Genomic DNA, 16,374 nt, shown 5'->3' on the forward strand with positions numbered 1-16,374 from the left:
AAACATTTAGGAACTTCTCTATTATTTCACATGCATTCTTGACATTATAATAACTCTTATTTTGCAGTCCAATAAATATTTAACATGATAAGCCTTGAAGAAATCAAATAAGGATAAGGACCATTAAATATTTGTTGAAGTTTTCAATTCTATAAATTGTAGATCTCTGACAATGCATGTATGTGTCTCGGTTATTGTGATTACAACTTCCAATAAAGTAGAAGACAACTTTATTAGTATGGTGTTAAGGGTGAAGGAGGAAGGGAGTGGCATTAGGCTGAGCAATGGGGAGATTGCAGAAAATTTGATGGGTTTTTTCACTAGTGAATATGATACCATTGCCTCCACTTTGGCCACCATTCTTAAGCACCTCTCCCTTTCACCAGACATTTTACACGAACTTGCTAAAGGTACCATTTTACCCTCATTGTTCAAGAAGAGGATGATATGTTTTTTATTTTAATTGTTTGTTCTAGATAAAATAGTGATCTTGTGACAATTTAGATTACCAAACAATCAAAGATAAGGTGAGAGAAAAGTACCCCACTTGGAATGAGATTAAATGTATGGATTATTTACATAATGCATCATGGCCTCTATTAACAGAGTATTTAAGAAAGCAAAAGAAAATGTAGTATAAGGAGGCTATTCCCAAGGGGTGGAAGGTAAATATCTAAACATTTTCTATACTTTTTATAAAGATGGTATTTGTTATAATATTCCTCATTCGAATGTGACAATATATATTAATTGTAGCTTCATTTCTCCATTAGACAAGCAAATAAAAAAGAGGAATACTTTAAAAGTCTAGAGATACTAGATCCAAATTGCTTCAATGAGAAATATGATCCATTTTCTTATACTCCTTTTGGGCAAGGTAATCAAATGTACCCTGAAAATGAATTTGTAGAGATAGAGATGAAAGTGTTTCTCTATCATTTAGTGTTGAGATGTGATTTGAAATTGATGGACATAGATGAACCTAAAAACATGTACTTCATGCCTCATCCCATGCATAGATTACCTATATTGCTTAAGCCAGTTGCTTGAGAAGATTCATGTTTATGACATGACAATAAATGATGTAACTAGTCCTTAATTTACATACTTTCTAGATTCTATTATGATTCCTAATATAAGTCTTCAATCCCTTGGATTTCACTGGTCAATCATTAGCTTCATCACCTATTAGTGGTTCTGACCCCAATTGGTCATCTATTGGTGGTGTTTCTTCTACTCCAATTACTTCAGGATGGCATGGTTCTAGCAAAGATTCCGGTTGGCCTTCCTATTTCAAATGGTTCTTTCTACCCATTTCTCTAGTTAGAAAGCAAAATGAGGAAGAAGAAGAAACAATTGATGATTGGTCCTTTGTGAACTCTAATTCCAATCCTACTAGTAATGTATAGGGAAAAAGGATGATCTTGATGCACCCCCATCTGATAATACACATTAGTAACATAGTGTTTTTTTCTTGAGATTCTACCCATATTTTCAATTGTTTTAATTTCTTAGTGTCTATCTGAAATTCTGGAAGTAATTTAATATCTTCTAAACTTTAATTTTTATTTATTTTTAATTATATAGTAAATCCTTTTATTAATGGTGTTGGTTAATTTCTAGACAAAAAAAAGTCAAACATGATTCTTTTTCATCATGAAAATAAGTGAAATTCTTTCAAAATTTTGTTATTTTTTATCACAAAATATACAGATCATGAAGATCAAATGCTGAAATTTTCAAAAAAGATTATTATATTTTTCGTAATTTTGAAATTTAGTCAATGGAGGGGGGGAAAAAAAAATTCCTATCAAATTTCAGGGTAGCTATAATTTTCTTTTGATCGATAGTGATAGATTTTTATTGATAAAATAAAGTTGATACATATTAAATGATATGCCAAAGGATAAAATTTACCATTATTTGGAACAATGTCTCCACAATACGCTCTACATTAGAAGAGAAATTGTCCACAGAAGCCTTGTTTAATGTAGTCAGCAAAAAACAATTTTAAATCTAAGTTGGACATTGACCATATTAGTGATTGGAAGTGTATCACAATTACAACTTCAAATATGATTGCAGCAACCAACTTTTTCAGAAAATAAAGCTTTACAAAATGAACACAATGTAATTATTGATGAGGAAGTTGCTTGAGAATATTATTTCAAATTAGTAAACATTCTTAATAATAAGTGTCTGGTATCATACACTAAGACGTGATTTATTTTTAATTATATAGTAAATCCTTTTATTAATGGTGTTGGTTAATTTCTAGACAAAAAAAAGTCAAACATGATTCTTTTTCATCATGAAAATAAGTGAAATTCTTTCAAAATTTTGTTATTTTTTATCACAAAATATACAGATCATGAAGATCAAATGCTGAAATTTTCAAAAAAGATTATTATATTTTTCGTAATTTTGAAATTTAGTCAATGGAGGGGGGAAAAAAAAAATTCCTATCAAATTTCAGGATAGCTATAATTTTCTTTTGATCGATAGTGATAGATTTTTATTGATAAAATAAAGTTGATACATATTAAATGATATGCCAAAGGATAAAATTTACCATTATTTGGAACAATGTCTCCACAATACGCTCTACATTAGAAGAGAAATTGTCCACAGAAGCCTTTTTTAATGTAGTCAGCAAAAAACAATTTTAAATCTAAGTTGGACATTGACCATATTAGTGATTGGAAGTGTATCACAATTACAACTTCAAATATGATTGCAGCAACCAACTTTTTCAGAAAATAAAGCTTTACAAAATGAACACAATGTAATTATTGATGAGGAAGTTGCTTGAGAATATTATTTCAAATTAGTAAACATTCTTAATAATAAGTGTCTGGTATCATACACTAAGACGTGATTTCTAAACTAAAAGTGTTAAATAATATAAAATTTTTGATTACTTTATAAGACGGATGACCTTTAATTTCTATTTGGAAAAATCAAAGAAATGACATTTCAATTTTCCCTCCTGCAAGCGATTGGTTTAGTTAGGCTCTAACATGTATCTTCATTGCAAAGTATAGGGATCCAACAACCCTCATTGTAATTCTCATCTTTTTATTCTTTTACCTTCGACAACCCTCATTGTCGCGACCGAAAAAGGAGGAGGTCTCTACATCTATCTGATAAGCTAGCAACACAGATGGGTCGCATTAGAATTCTTTCAAATAAAAACTTACTTCTTTGTCAAGAGAGATGGTGCTATGATGTTGGTTACTTGTTGCTTTCATGGTCAATTTTCTCAGAGATTGTTTTTTCCAATGGCTGATTTCCTCTTATGAATGATAATGAAAGGGATGTCAAGGAGAAAGGAAGGAAGCAGGACGGCGACAACGACAGGGCGGCGTCCTTGACAAGCATGGATTTTGACATTTATTTCCAAGATGACAAATAAGGTTGACGGGTCTAGGTAAAAATGAAAATGCTGACACACAATCCACCAGTTTTTCACTGCAACATCACTATCAGTTGTGCGGCACAGCTAGCCTGAATATTACACTAAATTTGAATTTCACTATCAACCGTGTTTTTTTAGAGAGTTTCAATCCATATCGTAAGCGATAGGTTTGCCAAAGAGATTTAACATAATTTGAATTTGTATGAGATGTTTTAATCTTATCTTTGAGAAACCGACCAAAACATCATTTCAGCCAACATTTTTCTTCAATAGTTATCCCATTTTTTAGTTGAAGCAATCGAATGACACTTGGAAAAGTTAATCCTAATACAGCTCATTATATTCTCGGTTCATATGAGTTGTCTTCCATCTATTCAGGATAATTTTTTAAAATAAAGCTTGTAAACTATCAGTCTCGATGATGGGACAAATTCAATGATAATTTTTTGTAAACGGCCATCACATCCGTAATCAGAAATTATGAGCCACTAAGTCATCCGATCGAAACTGGATAAATTCAGAGAACCAAATTTAGAAACATCAACCTCAACGACTTCATGACCATCTAATTTAACTATGAAGGTACCATACAAACACCCTTAAGAAAGTTAAAATTCAAAAAACTATAGCTCAATAGTTATCATCATGTTCCCAAGAGAAATCTGCATCGTAGTATTGTGAAAGATGTCTGTGCCTGCATGGATCTCCATCATCGCAGCTGCAGTAGCCTATATTGCAGTTGGGATAGCAACTGCATCTGCCCTTTTTTATGCCCAAATTATCTGGACTTCCATAAGACTGAAAATCAGAGGAAATATGCCACCTTTACCTCCAGGAAGGATTGGAATCCCCTATTTGGGAGAATCCCTGGACTATATGAGGAATTGGAGTGACTTACACAAGCTTGACTTGTGGTATGATAGACGAAAAGCTAAGCACGGGGATATTTTCAAGACCCATATTTTGGGCAAACCCACAGTGGTGATGTTGGGCGCGGAGGCCAACAAATTCATCCTCACCAACGAAGACACGTTGTTCAGAAACCTGTGGCCCAAATCACTGAGAGCCCTTATCGGGAAGCATTCCATGACTAGTTACCAGGGTGCCCAACACAAAAGGGTTAGGCGGATAATACATTCTTTTCTGGGGACAGAAACATTGAAGAAATCAGTTGGGAGGTTTGAAAGGCTTGTGGTTCGGTATCTGGATTCTGACTGGCTTTATGGCCACGTCATCCACGCCCATGCCAAAGTGAAGGAGATGGCGTTGTGTGTGGCGGCAGAGTATTTTATGGGGTTAAAAGCTGAAGAACAAGAGTTGGAGATCTTTAGGCGGCGCTATTATGATTTGAACAAGGGTATTCTTTCTCACCCGCTTGATCTTCCGTGGACGGTCTTCGGCAAGGCCATGCGCGCTCGTGAAGCCGTTGTTGCCCAAATTGCTAAGCAGAGCGAGCTTCGTAAAAAATGTTTGAGAAAAAGTGGGGAGGAGGAAGAGAACTTTTTGGACATGGTGTTGAGGGCCCAAAAGGAAGGGGGCGAGTTTTGCTTGAGCGACGAGGAGATTATAGACAACTTGTTGGGGTTTTTAATTGGAGGGTTCGATACTACTGCTTCCGCTTTGGCCACAATTCTTAAGCATCTCAGTCTCTCGCCACACGTCTTACAACGCCTTCGTAAAGGTACTTGAATCATGCAATTTCACTCATCCAAAATTTTACGTTCCATTTTTGTAAAGGCGTGTACATTTTTATGTTGAGTTAATGCAGCTTGCGAAGAGCTAAGAGACAGCAAGGAGGTAGGAGAACCTCTAACCTGGAACGAAATTAAAAGTGTGAAATACTTGAGAAATGTAATAGCAGAAGGGCTGCGCATTGTGCCACCGATATATGGAGGATTTAAAGAAGCAAAAATTGATATTCCGTATGGCGGTTATACCATTCCAAAGGGATGGAAGGTGGGTATTTGTGTTAATTTGTAGGAGTAGAGTTTTAAGTTTTTATGCTCTAAATTTGAGAATGGATATAAGTTGCAGGTTCATTTTTCTATGAGAGAAACTAGCAACAAAGAGGAGTACTTTGCAAGTCCAGAGAAGTTTTTCCCAGATCGCTTCAATGAGCAGCAAGAGCCATTTTGCTACATTCCTTTTGGACAAGGAAATCGAATGTGCCCTGGTTATGAATATGCGAAGTTAGAAATGGAAATATTTCTCTATCATCTAGTGCTAAGATACGATTGGGAGTTGATGGAGATCGATGAACCCATTAGTATCTCCTTTACTACTCAACCCACACATGGTTTACCTTTGAGGGTTAGATCAGTAGCATGAACAAATTGGTGAGTACAGGAGAAAATGATATGGCTATCAGTATATTATTATATGCCTCCCATTTCACATCTTATAATGTTCAGGTCTTCATATTAGATTTTTATATAAGAACTTTGTTGTATAACATAGCGGAACTTCAACTAGCTATAGTGAAATCGGTGGGCCATTAAAAAGGCAATGTTTTGGTGCATGATCATGGTTTACTTTTAGTCTTTTATATTTTCAGGCGGTTAAATATTAGGAAGTATTTTATCTTATATTTTTTATTGTCGTATAAGATATATTTCTTTATAAATTATGTAATAAGATGGAAAGAATACTAGATATAAATTAATTGTGAAAAAAAACTAAAGTTAATAATACAAATTCATGATTTTACTTGACTGCATATTGTGTGGTTTGTTATTGTAGTTCCAAAAATGTATGCAATTTTGTCTTTAACTTATTTGTAGATATTCATTTTTTCTCTGTTATATACATCCTTAATTATTTACTTCATTGATTTGTTTATTTACTTCATTGATTTGTTGAAGTATACTATCTCTACGCATTTAAAACCTTTTTCAAATTTAGTATTTATAAAAATTTAGAATAATTAATAATGCTAGCTATTTTTAACAAAATAATTATATTGGTAAAAGTTGACATTTATAGAGCAATGAGCAGGAGAGCGAGTGACAAAGGGGCTAGGGTTTCTAGCTCGAATGCTTCCGATGGTGAGGGCGAGGAGTCTGAAGTAGACGAGGATGATGGATGGGGAGTCTCCCCTTTGTGTCGGTTCCCTCTAGCTTTGTTGGGTGTTGTCATGTTTTGTGAGTGGATCTCATTGGTGCACAGTGGAGTGCTTTTTTGCTATTCAATGGGTGTTTGTTGCTGAAGGATGATTTTCTTCCAATGGCTCTTCTCCACACTCCAAAGGGGTTTGGCACTTATGGGTGGTGTTTGGAGATGTAAGGTCCCACGTTGGTGCTTGGGGTGTTGTTGGGTTGTGCACTAGTTGGACCGCTATAAGGGGTTCGAGTTTGTGGGTGGAGGTGTGTTTTGTTGGAACCCTCTTCCCCACTTTGGGTTTTGGATGTATGGGGTCTTTTGCCCCAAGAGCGTTGTTTGTCTTTGTCTTCGGTGGGTTCTCTTCTATTTGTAGTTTCTTGGAGATGAGGATATAGATGGGTTTGGTTTGGAGGGCTATGTTCAGTGGATTCATCCGTAGTTCTTTCCCTTGGGACCTCCTGTTATGGCTCGTGGGGCCCATGTGAACCCTAGGGTTTGTAGGGGCTTGGACATTGATGGTCTAGTTTACAGGGGAAATGTGGTCCATGTCCTTGGTGCTAGTTCTATTGACGGGGGTGTTTTCCCTAGATGGGTTTTCATTTTCAGGGGTTTTACTATTGATAGCTCCCCTTGGTTGGGAATTTGTGTCCATCATTTGGGGACTCTCTTGCCCCTTCGTGTTTGTTGCTTTGGGGATTCCTTTAGATGCTCATGCTCTGAGGTGAATGCTTCCTCTATTTGGGACTCGGATCTGGTTAAGGTCATCATTTCAAAGCCTTGGATGTATGTGTGGTGGAGGTTTCTTCTATCCTGTTCTTTCACTTTCCTACTTCCTATTGAGGTGGACTCTATTGAGGTGGAGGCAAAGCTTATGGAGGTAGCAGGTTGCTGGAGGAAAGTGGTTGTGAATGTGTTCAACGGGTACTCTCCCATTGTTTGTATCTCTTTCCTATTGGTAGAGATTTGGTTGGTGAGAGCATGTATGGACGATGTACTTCAAGTGGTGAACAAAGGATGACTCCATAGATAAACACTTTGGTGCGAAGATGTGTGTTACATCCTATAGAGATGGCCTCGGTCTTACTCTTAGCTTCTAAGTTTGTTGCTCCTATCGAGGTGGATCAATCTCTTATTGAGGTGGAGATCATAATTGGGTGTTGGGAAGAAGAGGAGACTCCTATTGAGATACTAAATACTTGTGCTACTTTTAGTAGTGTTGTTACTGGAGGAAGGGGGAGTTGCTCTTACCTCTCGGGCTTGGTCTTCCTCCTCTCTGCTCCTCTTAGTGTGGTGTTTTGGGAGTTTGTGAGGGATTAGAAGACTTTTGACTACGTTTGCCAAGGTTGGAACTTTGCCTAGACATATGGTTGGATGATATGCATTATTTTTGCCAACGCTAGAGGTGTAGTCTTATTTAGTCCTATTTGTTTGCTTACTATTCTGACTAACGTTGATGGCCTAAGTTTGTTCACTTGTTTCTTATGGTTATTTATTGTCTTAGTTTCTCTTGTGATCGAGTGATTGTTGGAAGTTTTAAAGGGCACACTTTGGTCCTTTGTTGTTGTTTTTGGTTTAAGTCTGTAGCTATTATGGGGGCTTATCCCAAGTCTTTCATTGACTTCATTGACCATGGTTTGCATATCAGTCACTTGTGGACCTTTGTCTTTGACAGAGGGAGATCTAGCTTGTATGGATCTTTCTAGTGTTCTATTTGTACTTCAGGTCAGCACCCGTTAATTGTTTATTTTCTTAATTAAAAAGAAAAATAATTATATTCCTATATTATACTTAAATATTTTTCTTTTGTGACATATATTTCAAAGAACATCATGGTTAGTTATGACTTGTATATTTTAAATTATCTATAGAGAAAAATTATCTTCAATGATTCATATTTAGTATACATCCAAATAATGACACAAAATTTCATTAAAGAGATGTAACATAATTAAAATCTATTAGATATATGATAATAACCAATGTATACAATGCTAAGGTTCATAAATGTGCATTTTATTTTGATATATAAAATTCCTAAGTTTCAACTAATCTAGATACTCATAAAACTATTTAGCTCAATGTCTTAGTGTAAGTTCACATATTATGTTATAGGTTTTTTGTTTATCATGCTATGTGAGTATATAGTTCAAATAATATTATTTGTAGCTATTATTTAAACATGCTAAAGAAGATTGCTAGCAAGAGAACATGCAATGATAGGGAAAGCATACCAAACCAATGAGAGTATGTTGTAGATTGAGAAGGAACCCACAATGGATTTAATATGAAAACTATGATGAATCTATTTGTGGATGTAATCTCAAGTGCTACACAATGTGTGGAAGTAGGTAGGAATAGATCTGTGATTTATTTTTATTAATAACACATTTCGGGTTCCATGTTCTTGTTTATCAAACCCCAAATAAAATATATTGTAGATTTAATATTTTTTTTGAATTGAGCTTGGTATCTTCTGATAAAGTGGACTCCAACTTAAGTGCACTTCTTAGTTTGTACTAGTGCTTGCACCTTTAAAGGGTTCAAGGGTTAAGCTGATAGTGGTGTATACTTTTTATGATGTTCATGAATAGTTATTAGTAAACTCTCCCTATCTAACTCCCTAACTCCATCTTTATATTTTCTTATTCACACACATGGATGCTCTTTTATCCCTTATTTTCCCTATCTTATTGTACCCTTATTTTCCTTTTGCTCCTTTATATCTATATCCTAATTCCTTCGTTTCTCTTTGATCTACTCTATCTATCTATCCATCCACTATCTATCTATCACCTCATATAACTTTATTATTCTCTCTCTTTACCTCCCTTATCTCCTCTTCTTATTTCTTGATGCAGGGGTGTCCTTGCTCTATAGGAAATCTTGCATCACCCAAAAAATATATTAGTTACTTTATGTTTTATAGATCCATGTCTGAAAATTTATATTGGCAAACACGTGTTTATTATTTCCAAATTAAACGAGCTTGACTTCATAGTTTGCAAATATCATGGATCGTCACCCTAAGTATGCATAATCATATGTTACATCTGGTGGAAGTTATGATTCATTTTCTTGTGTTTTATTTTCCTATGTTATTTATATTAAAAAGTAGCCAAAATGGGAGCTGACCCAAGTACAAAAAAATAAGATTGAATATCAGTCAAAAGTCATTACCCTATGATTAACCAACCCTCTTTCTAAATGTTAGAAACCCCTAAACTAACATATTTCTATAATTAAATCTATTACGATTGGGTAAGTGCACAAAGATGAGTCTCAATTTTGTGGAAGTCCATTTCGCAAAATGAGACTTCTTCAGAATTAGACACCCAAATTTAAAGAATCGGGTACCCATTGTAGTTTGGAAGCCTGATCCATTTTCAAAAATAGGGTGCCCTATTTTTTAATATGAATCGGCCTCCCGAACCATAATGTGCACGTGATTTTAAAATTTGGGTGCCTGATTTTAAACAAATCAAGTGCCCCATTTGTAAAAACTTAAATCCTATTTTTTTGGGTTTTTTTTGTCATTTGCATTGGTGATAGTGACTTTTGAATCTACAGGAGCCTGATTTTAGATATCCTATTCACTCTTCCAAGTATTTTAATTTTTTAATACTTTTATTTTATTGTTTTTAGTTTTTTGCTTTAAAATTTTGTCAATTTATTATTTTTATGTTTACGATTAATAGTTTTATATCTATAATTCTATATTTGTATTGTATTTACTTTAAATATTGTTTTCTTTGAAAAATTGGTATATAAAACGTAGAATAGATAAACTATAAACAAAAACTTAAATCATAGTTTGAACTGATACTAAAAACATAAACTATAGGTTCAATTTCAATTTAAAAACATAAAATTTAAGTAGAAAACATAAATATTAGTGTTAGGTAAAGTGTAATAAAAATATAACACTATTAAAAAATTAGACAAATAAATTTTTAAAAAACTTCATCACACAAAAGAATTCTAAATTTGAAAAATCATAAACTTAGAAAATTAAAAAAACATAAAAATTTGTGTTCATATCCTATTGTCCTCGAGCTCCTTGGCATTAGTTTAAACCCTCAAGACTTTAAGTTGATGTAAACCTATGCCCTAAACTTAACCCTACTCCATTTAAACCCCAACTAAATAAAATATCATTCCAAAATAGTAAAGAATGATTGTAAATGTAAACAATTGATCCTAACTCTAAATGTCAAACCATAGTTGTCAACAACAAACATAATCCTATCCCTAATTACAAATGCTCAAATTATATTTTAAATGTTGAACCATAACCCCAATACTAAATTCTAGATCATAATATTAAATGTAAGCCTAACCCTTATCCTAAATACTAAATTGTAACCTTAATTCTAAGTGGCAAAACTTTAATCAAAAATATTAAATCCTAAATCTTAACCAACATATATTAATGCTCAATCTAGTAAAACCTAATTTTATAAATGTTAAGTTCCATAATTTTAAAGCTTAACCCTAAAATTAAATTCCAACCCTAAATTATAATCCTAATTTTAAAAAATTAATCTTAAATGTTAATCCACCATCTTAATCGTAATCTTAAATACTGGCCCTAATTATCATTTAATGGTTTAGGATTAAGGTTTAGTGTTTAACATTTAGGATTAGGGTTTAACATTTAGTATCATGGATTGTATTCAATTTTATATTATAATTACCTAGGCTTGGGATTTAGGGATAGGGTTAGGATTAGGATTTTAAAAGATCGAGATTAGAGTTTAACATTTAGTATTAAAGGGTTAGGGTTTTGCATGTAAGATTATAAGGGTTTAACATTTATGATTAAGGTTACAATTATGATTTAGCATTTACAATCAGAGTTCATGTTTAACATTTCTAATTAGGGTTCATCATTTAGGATTTTTTACTCGATAAGATTTAGTGTTTACTAGATTCAGATTTAGTATTTAGGACTATTGGTTAGAAAATTGGGATTCAACATTTAGGATTGAGATATTTCATTTAAACCCTAACTAAAAATCTAATCCATATATGAAGTATAACTATAACCCAAAATATAACATAAACCCTAACACTTAAGAGCCAAAAGTCTAAGCACAGCCATAACACTATGTTGCTAACTCAAATCATAAACTTAACTGTTATCCTAATCATAACCTAAACCTTGACCCTAGCACTAAACATAAGTATTTATATGAGCTAAGACAGAATTTGAATTTGATACAATGGTTTACTACAATATTTTTAAGGGGTTTTAAGTGATGTACTTGAGTTATTTATATTTCTAGCGTTAGATAATTTTGTGTTCACTTTGTTGATTTAGAGTTATCATTCAAATTTTTTAGTTTATTTGGAGTTTTGGATATCCTTATAAAACTTATTTTTACCTTAATCCAAAAAATAATGTCTATTATTAATTATTTATAGTCATTGTCATCATCAAATGCTATAATACATATTGTAAGCTTTAAGGTTGACATCAATGGAAACACATAACAGTAACCAAAATATCATATCACGGTTTGTTTCTATAGCCATATGCATGCATATCCAAAACCTCAATGGTCAAAAGTTCACATCCATGAGCTTATCAAAAGTCATAATATGTACTATTTGTGGTGAATCTCTCATCCATTGTGGATGATATACCCACAATATTAGGTTTAACTAAACATATAAAATTTACAAGGTTGATAGAATCTTGATCGTAATTTGAATTGTGTAAATGCAATTTTGACATGCTAATTATTAATGTTTATTTAAATATCAATTAATTTATTTTATTAATTAAATATCTCCTAAACCACTAGTGCAATCATTTTGATATTTTTAAAAATTCAATACTTTATGAAACATTTACATAAAGAATGTTGAGATAATGGGTGTTGCACACATTGCATAATATTGTTATATTTTATTTTGTTATGTAATGTTGTGCCTAGATGGACGTGCAACATGTAAAGATTCCCATGGAATATTCTTAATGAGTTGTATTGTAACATTGTGATAATATTTCATGTAATTATTTAATATTGGGGAAAAAAGAATTAAATGCCCAATATTAAATGTGGGGTCAGTGGGTTAGGTAGCACATGGTTTATGTAATACCACTTGGTGGTTTTGTGGGAATTGCTACTATATAAGCAGCCACAAGGGTAGTTGTTGTAGAGAGAGTGACAAGGAGAAGACAAAAGGCAAGAGTCAAGCGGGACAAGGCTTGACAGGTTAGCCAAGGGAGCATTTGTGAAGGTTGAAAACATGGCATGGGATGTGTGGATTCATGCTTGTTCACATAGTTTTCTCAGTTGTGGATATGGCCATGAAGGCTTCCATGGTTGTATGGCAATGGTATTTTTGCTGAATAATACATGATAATGGATGCTTTTGGAGGCTGGGTTTTTCCCTCAATGAGGGTTTCCTAGGGTATATCTTGTGTCACAATTTTGTGGGTATGTTTTCTATTCTCTTGCATGTGGATTTTAATTCCGTGTTTATTTCAGATGTATTATGGGTTATGTGGAAACGGTTATATTCTTTGTTGCCAAGTTTCCTTACAAAGAAAAGAAGAATTTGTGCAAATAAAGTGAAAACATAATATAAACACATAAAATTAAAATATAATATATAGACCCTAACACTTTAGAACCAAAATTCTAAGCATAATCATAACACCAACTATAATGCTAACTTGAATCATAAATTTAACTGTTAAACCCTAATCATAACCTAAACCCTAACCCTAGCACTAAGAATTAGTACCAACCTAGATAAAAAGAATAGGTTTCCATTACATAATCGCAAACCCTTACCCTAACTATGACATGTATTTTAATATGTTTGAATAGTCTTAAAGATATGTAATTAGATTTATATGTTTTAGATTTTTTAATAAAATAGTAATTTTGTGAATTTTAATGTTGTATACATATATGTAGATTATATTTCATGGACGACATATTTGGTGAGGACCCACCCCCACACCACCCCCACCCCCTCCATCTCTACCTCCACCCCCACCCCCACCTCCACGACCACCTAGTTCTCCTCCACCACCTACCCCAGAGGAGTTGTGAAAGAGCATGAGGTGCAACCTCCATGACCTCATGTGAGACATATAGACTCTTAGGTGTGAGACCCATCCCCCCTAGCTACTTCAGCTTGCAAATAGAATGCAAAGCTTCATACAATCTACAGAGCACTTAGACTATGGCATAGATAACTTTAGAACATAGAGGCAAAACATGCATGCCTTATATTCTAATGGCTTGTCTTATAGATAGGTCCATGAACTAAAAACAAATAAAGGACATTTACAAAGATATTTTAAGAAATCAAAGATGAGTGAAGAGATAAGATACAAGAAGTCTCATGTCTCTATTCGATGGTGTGCACACCCCTGCATATCAAAGCATTTTTGGGAGCGGTGGTGGATGGTATTTGACCATCCACCACATGCTAATCATGAGGTGCCCATGTACTTTCTTATAAAATTATGGGTAAAGTTTGAATTGGCTTTAAAACCTAATTATTTGATATAAAACAATTTTAGGGGGTCAGTGGAGGGATGCTTCGAGATAGGCCCAGGACAAAGCTCAATGATAATAGAAGGAGTCACTAACATCCTCAGCCTCTTGTTCCTCTTCCTACACTAGTTGTTCTAGTGTCTCTATATCATCGAGAAGTGTCATCTACCCTTAGTTCATTGAGTGCTCTTTCGAGTAATTTAGTACAATAGTGGATGCAGGCGAGGGATATTCATCCCCTCGGACACATTTGTACTAGTTGTGGGGATATGGATATATGCAGAGGCCCCTAGAGTGATGTAGATATAGCACAGGATGCCCATGATGTCGAGGGTGGTGATTTTGATGACGAGGCATATGTTGCTCATGGTGGTGCTAGTGATGATATTGATGTGTCATCATTTGTTGACCTTCTTTATGGGGAGGGAGATAATCATGAGAAATAGGTAAAAATTTAATTAGAATTTATAAATTACATTATTATTTACTTTCTACATATGCATAATTGTATTAACCATATTAATGTATGTTGATTTTCAATTAACAAAGGATGGATGATTGATGCAAGTTCCCAAGGAGAAATAGGGATGAATCCCTATTTTTGATTTTCTAAACTCTCCAAGTAGAGTTTTCCTTGAGTTCTTACAACTTCAATGATGTGTCTCCAATCCTTTATTCATCCTTCTAACTAGAAGTGGTTGAATTTGTTATCTTAATGGGTCAACCCTTAAGGACAATACATGTGGTGTAGGAGCATCTAACCCTTCTCTCACCAAGGCATCTACATGATCAACTCTTAATGAGTTATCTCAAGGACATTCATGCCCAAGAGACATGTATAGGGTAGTCAAAGTCATCTTTAGATGCAATAAGCCAATTTTGTAAGGCCAAGTCCCTATTTGGTGATTTATAAACCATGGGTTTTGACTTTGGTCAAAGCGTATATTTGGGTCTTAGCATAGTATAGGAGTTATTTATGCATTCCTAGTATTTTTTAGGCCTCTAGGGGACTTACCTAAGGTATTAGTTTAATCAGATTGCAAATATTGCATGAAATGCAAAAGGTTGCACTTTTGCATAAAAAGTTGCTTGACAACTTTTGCAAATAGTTATCAACTTATGTAATTTGACTTCCCAATGGTCCTAACCCTCCAAAATTGGTTGGATCCATTGAAAATTGTCTTCATATAGCCCTTACAGGTGGGTGGAAGACAGAGAGCATGTAATATTGTTTTAAATCAATAGAAGACCTTAATTTCCTTGTAATTTGGCTACAAATCCACGGTGTACGGCTTGGTACAGATTGGTGAACGGAGATGAATGATTGATATAGATTCCTAATTGGGTCTCATGAAAGATCTAAGTGGTTTGAAATTTTGAAGTGACAGGAGCTGTGAGAAATCATCAAACCCTTATCAGGTGCATCAAACCCTTGTTTTCAATGGTAGTTTTTAGGAAAAATGTCCTAACTTGTAAACCCACCATAGGAATTCCTATTTTCTCTAAGGAATTCAAGTTAGGACCATGTATTATATGTTTCCAAAATCTTGGGACATGGGGAGTTTCCCTAGGTCAAACATTTCTATGTGTTTGATAGTGCTAAGAGAAATTTGAAGTGACACAACACTTTGAGGGTGGATAAACCCAAACCAATTGGTGGTCCTAGTATTAAATTGATCCTTTTTCATGTTCCATTAAGTTTGCAAGTATAATCAACCCTTTGGTTAAGATATCCTTCTTTAAACCTACTAATTAGGCCTAATTAGGTCTATTGCAACATTGGTCTTGCAAAGAAAACCCTAAGGCTTCAAAACCTAAAACTTAGGAATTAGTGGAGTTATGACAAGGCACAAATTATTCTATAATTATATTGGTAGGTCATTTGAGAAATTCTTTGTTAAGTCCAAATTCCTTGTTTTTTGGGCTACTAGGACGTCTAGGCCTAAAAACCAGGATTGTGCAAACAACCTCTAAAACCTATTGGATCAAGTTTATCAGCATTATATGAGACTAGTGAGTTGTAAGGGACCTTCCCAACCCCTCTATAAATGTGTAGCCTCCCAATAAGGGAAAATCCTTATTTTGATGTTTTGGGCAAATACACCTAGTAAAGCAACTTTGGGTGCCTAGGATATTTTGTCAAGTTACCTTATTACAAAGGTTTAGAGACCTCTTTTAACTCTACATTAGGGTCCTAGGAAGTTATTCAAGGCCACACCACAAGAAGTTGCTTATTTAAGGGACAACTATGCATCACCTTGGTTCTTAGACCCCTTACTAGGCAATTTTGGTTCATCACCCAACCAAGGCCCTAAGGCTTGAATCATAATCAACCTT

At 34.1% G+C, this 16,374-nt stretch overlaps 1 protein-coding gene and 1 pseudogene across 1 annotated transcript; both read left to right on the forward strand.

The window, feature by feature from the left end:
* Positions 1 to 172: 172 nt before the first annotated feature.
* Positions 173 to 1,050, forward strand: LOC149561286 (cytochrome P450 716B2-like; annotated as a pseudogene).
* A 2,889-nt stretch (positions 1,051 to 3,939) lies between these two features.
* On the forward strand, positions 3,940 to 5,924 carry LOC149561287 (beta-amyrin 28-monooxygenase-like). The gene is made up of 3 exons (XM_089825052.1): positions 3,940 to 5,099; positions 5,187 to 5,374; positions 5,453 to 5,924. Exons 1-3 carry the CDS (start codon positions 4,103 to 4,105, stop codon positions 5,744 to 5,746), a joined length of 1,479 nt encoding a protein of 492 aa, XP_089681178.1. The 5' UTR covers positions 3,940 to 4,102; the 3' UTR covers positions 5,747 to 5,924.
* The last annotated feature ends 10,450 nt before the right edge of the window (positions 5,925 to 16,374 follow it).

Source organism: Cupressus sempervirens, chromosome 4, assembly GCF_028749045.1.
Source record: "Cupressus sempervirens isolate cs-2001-9-10 chromosome 4, ASM2874904v1, whole genome shotgun sequence".
Classification (NCBI taxonomy): Eukaryota; Viridiplantae; Streptophyta; class Pinopsida; order Cupressales; family Cupressaceae; genus Cupressus; species Cupressus sempervirens.

Coding starts and splice junctions, on each gene's coding strand:
- LOC149561287 (XM_089825052.1), top strand. CDS start 4,103: ATGTCTGTGCCTGCATGGATCTCCATCATCGCAGCTGCAGTAGCCTAT. Junction 5,100..5,186: donor CTTACAACGCCTTCGTAAAG/GTACTTGAATCA, acceptor GAGTTAATGCAG/CTTGCGAAGAGCTAAGAGAC. Junction 5,375..5,452: donor CCATTCCAAAGGGATGGAAG/GTGGGTATTTGT, acceptor TATAAGTTGCAG/GTTCATTTTTCTATGAGAGA.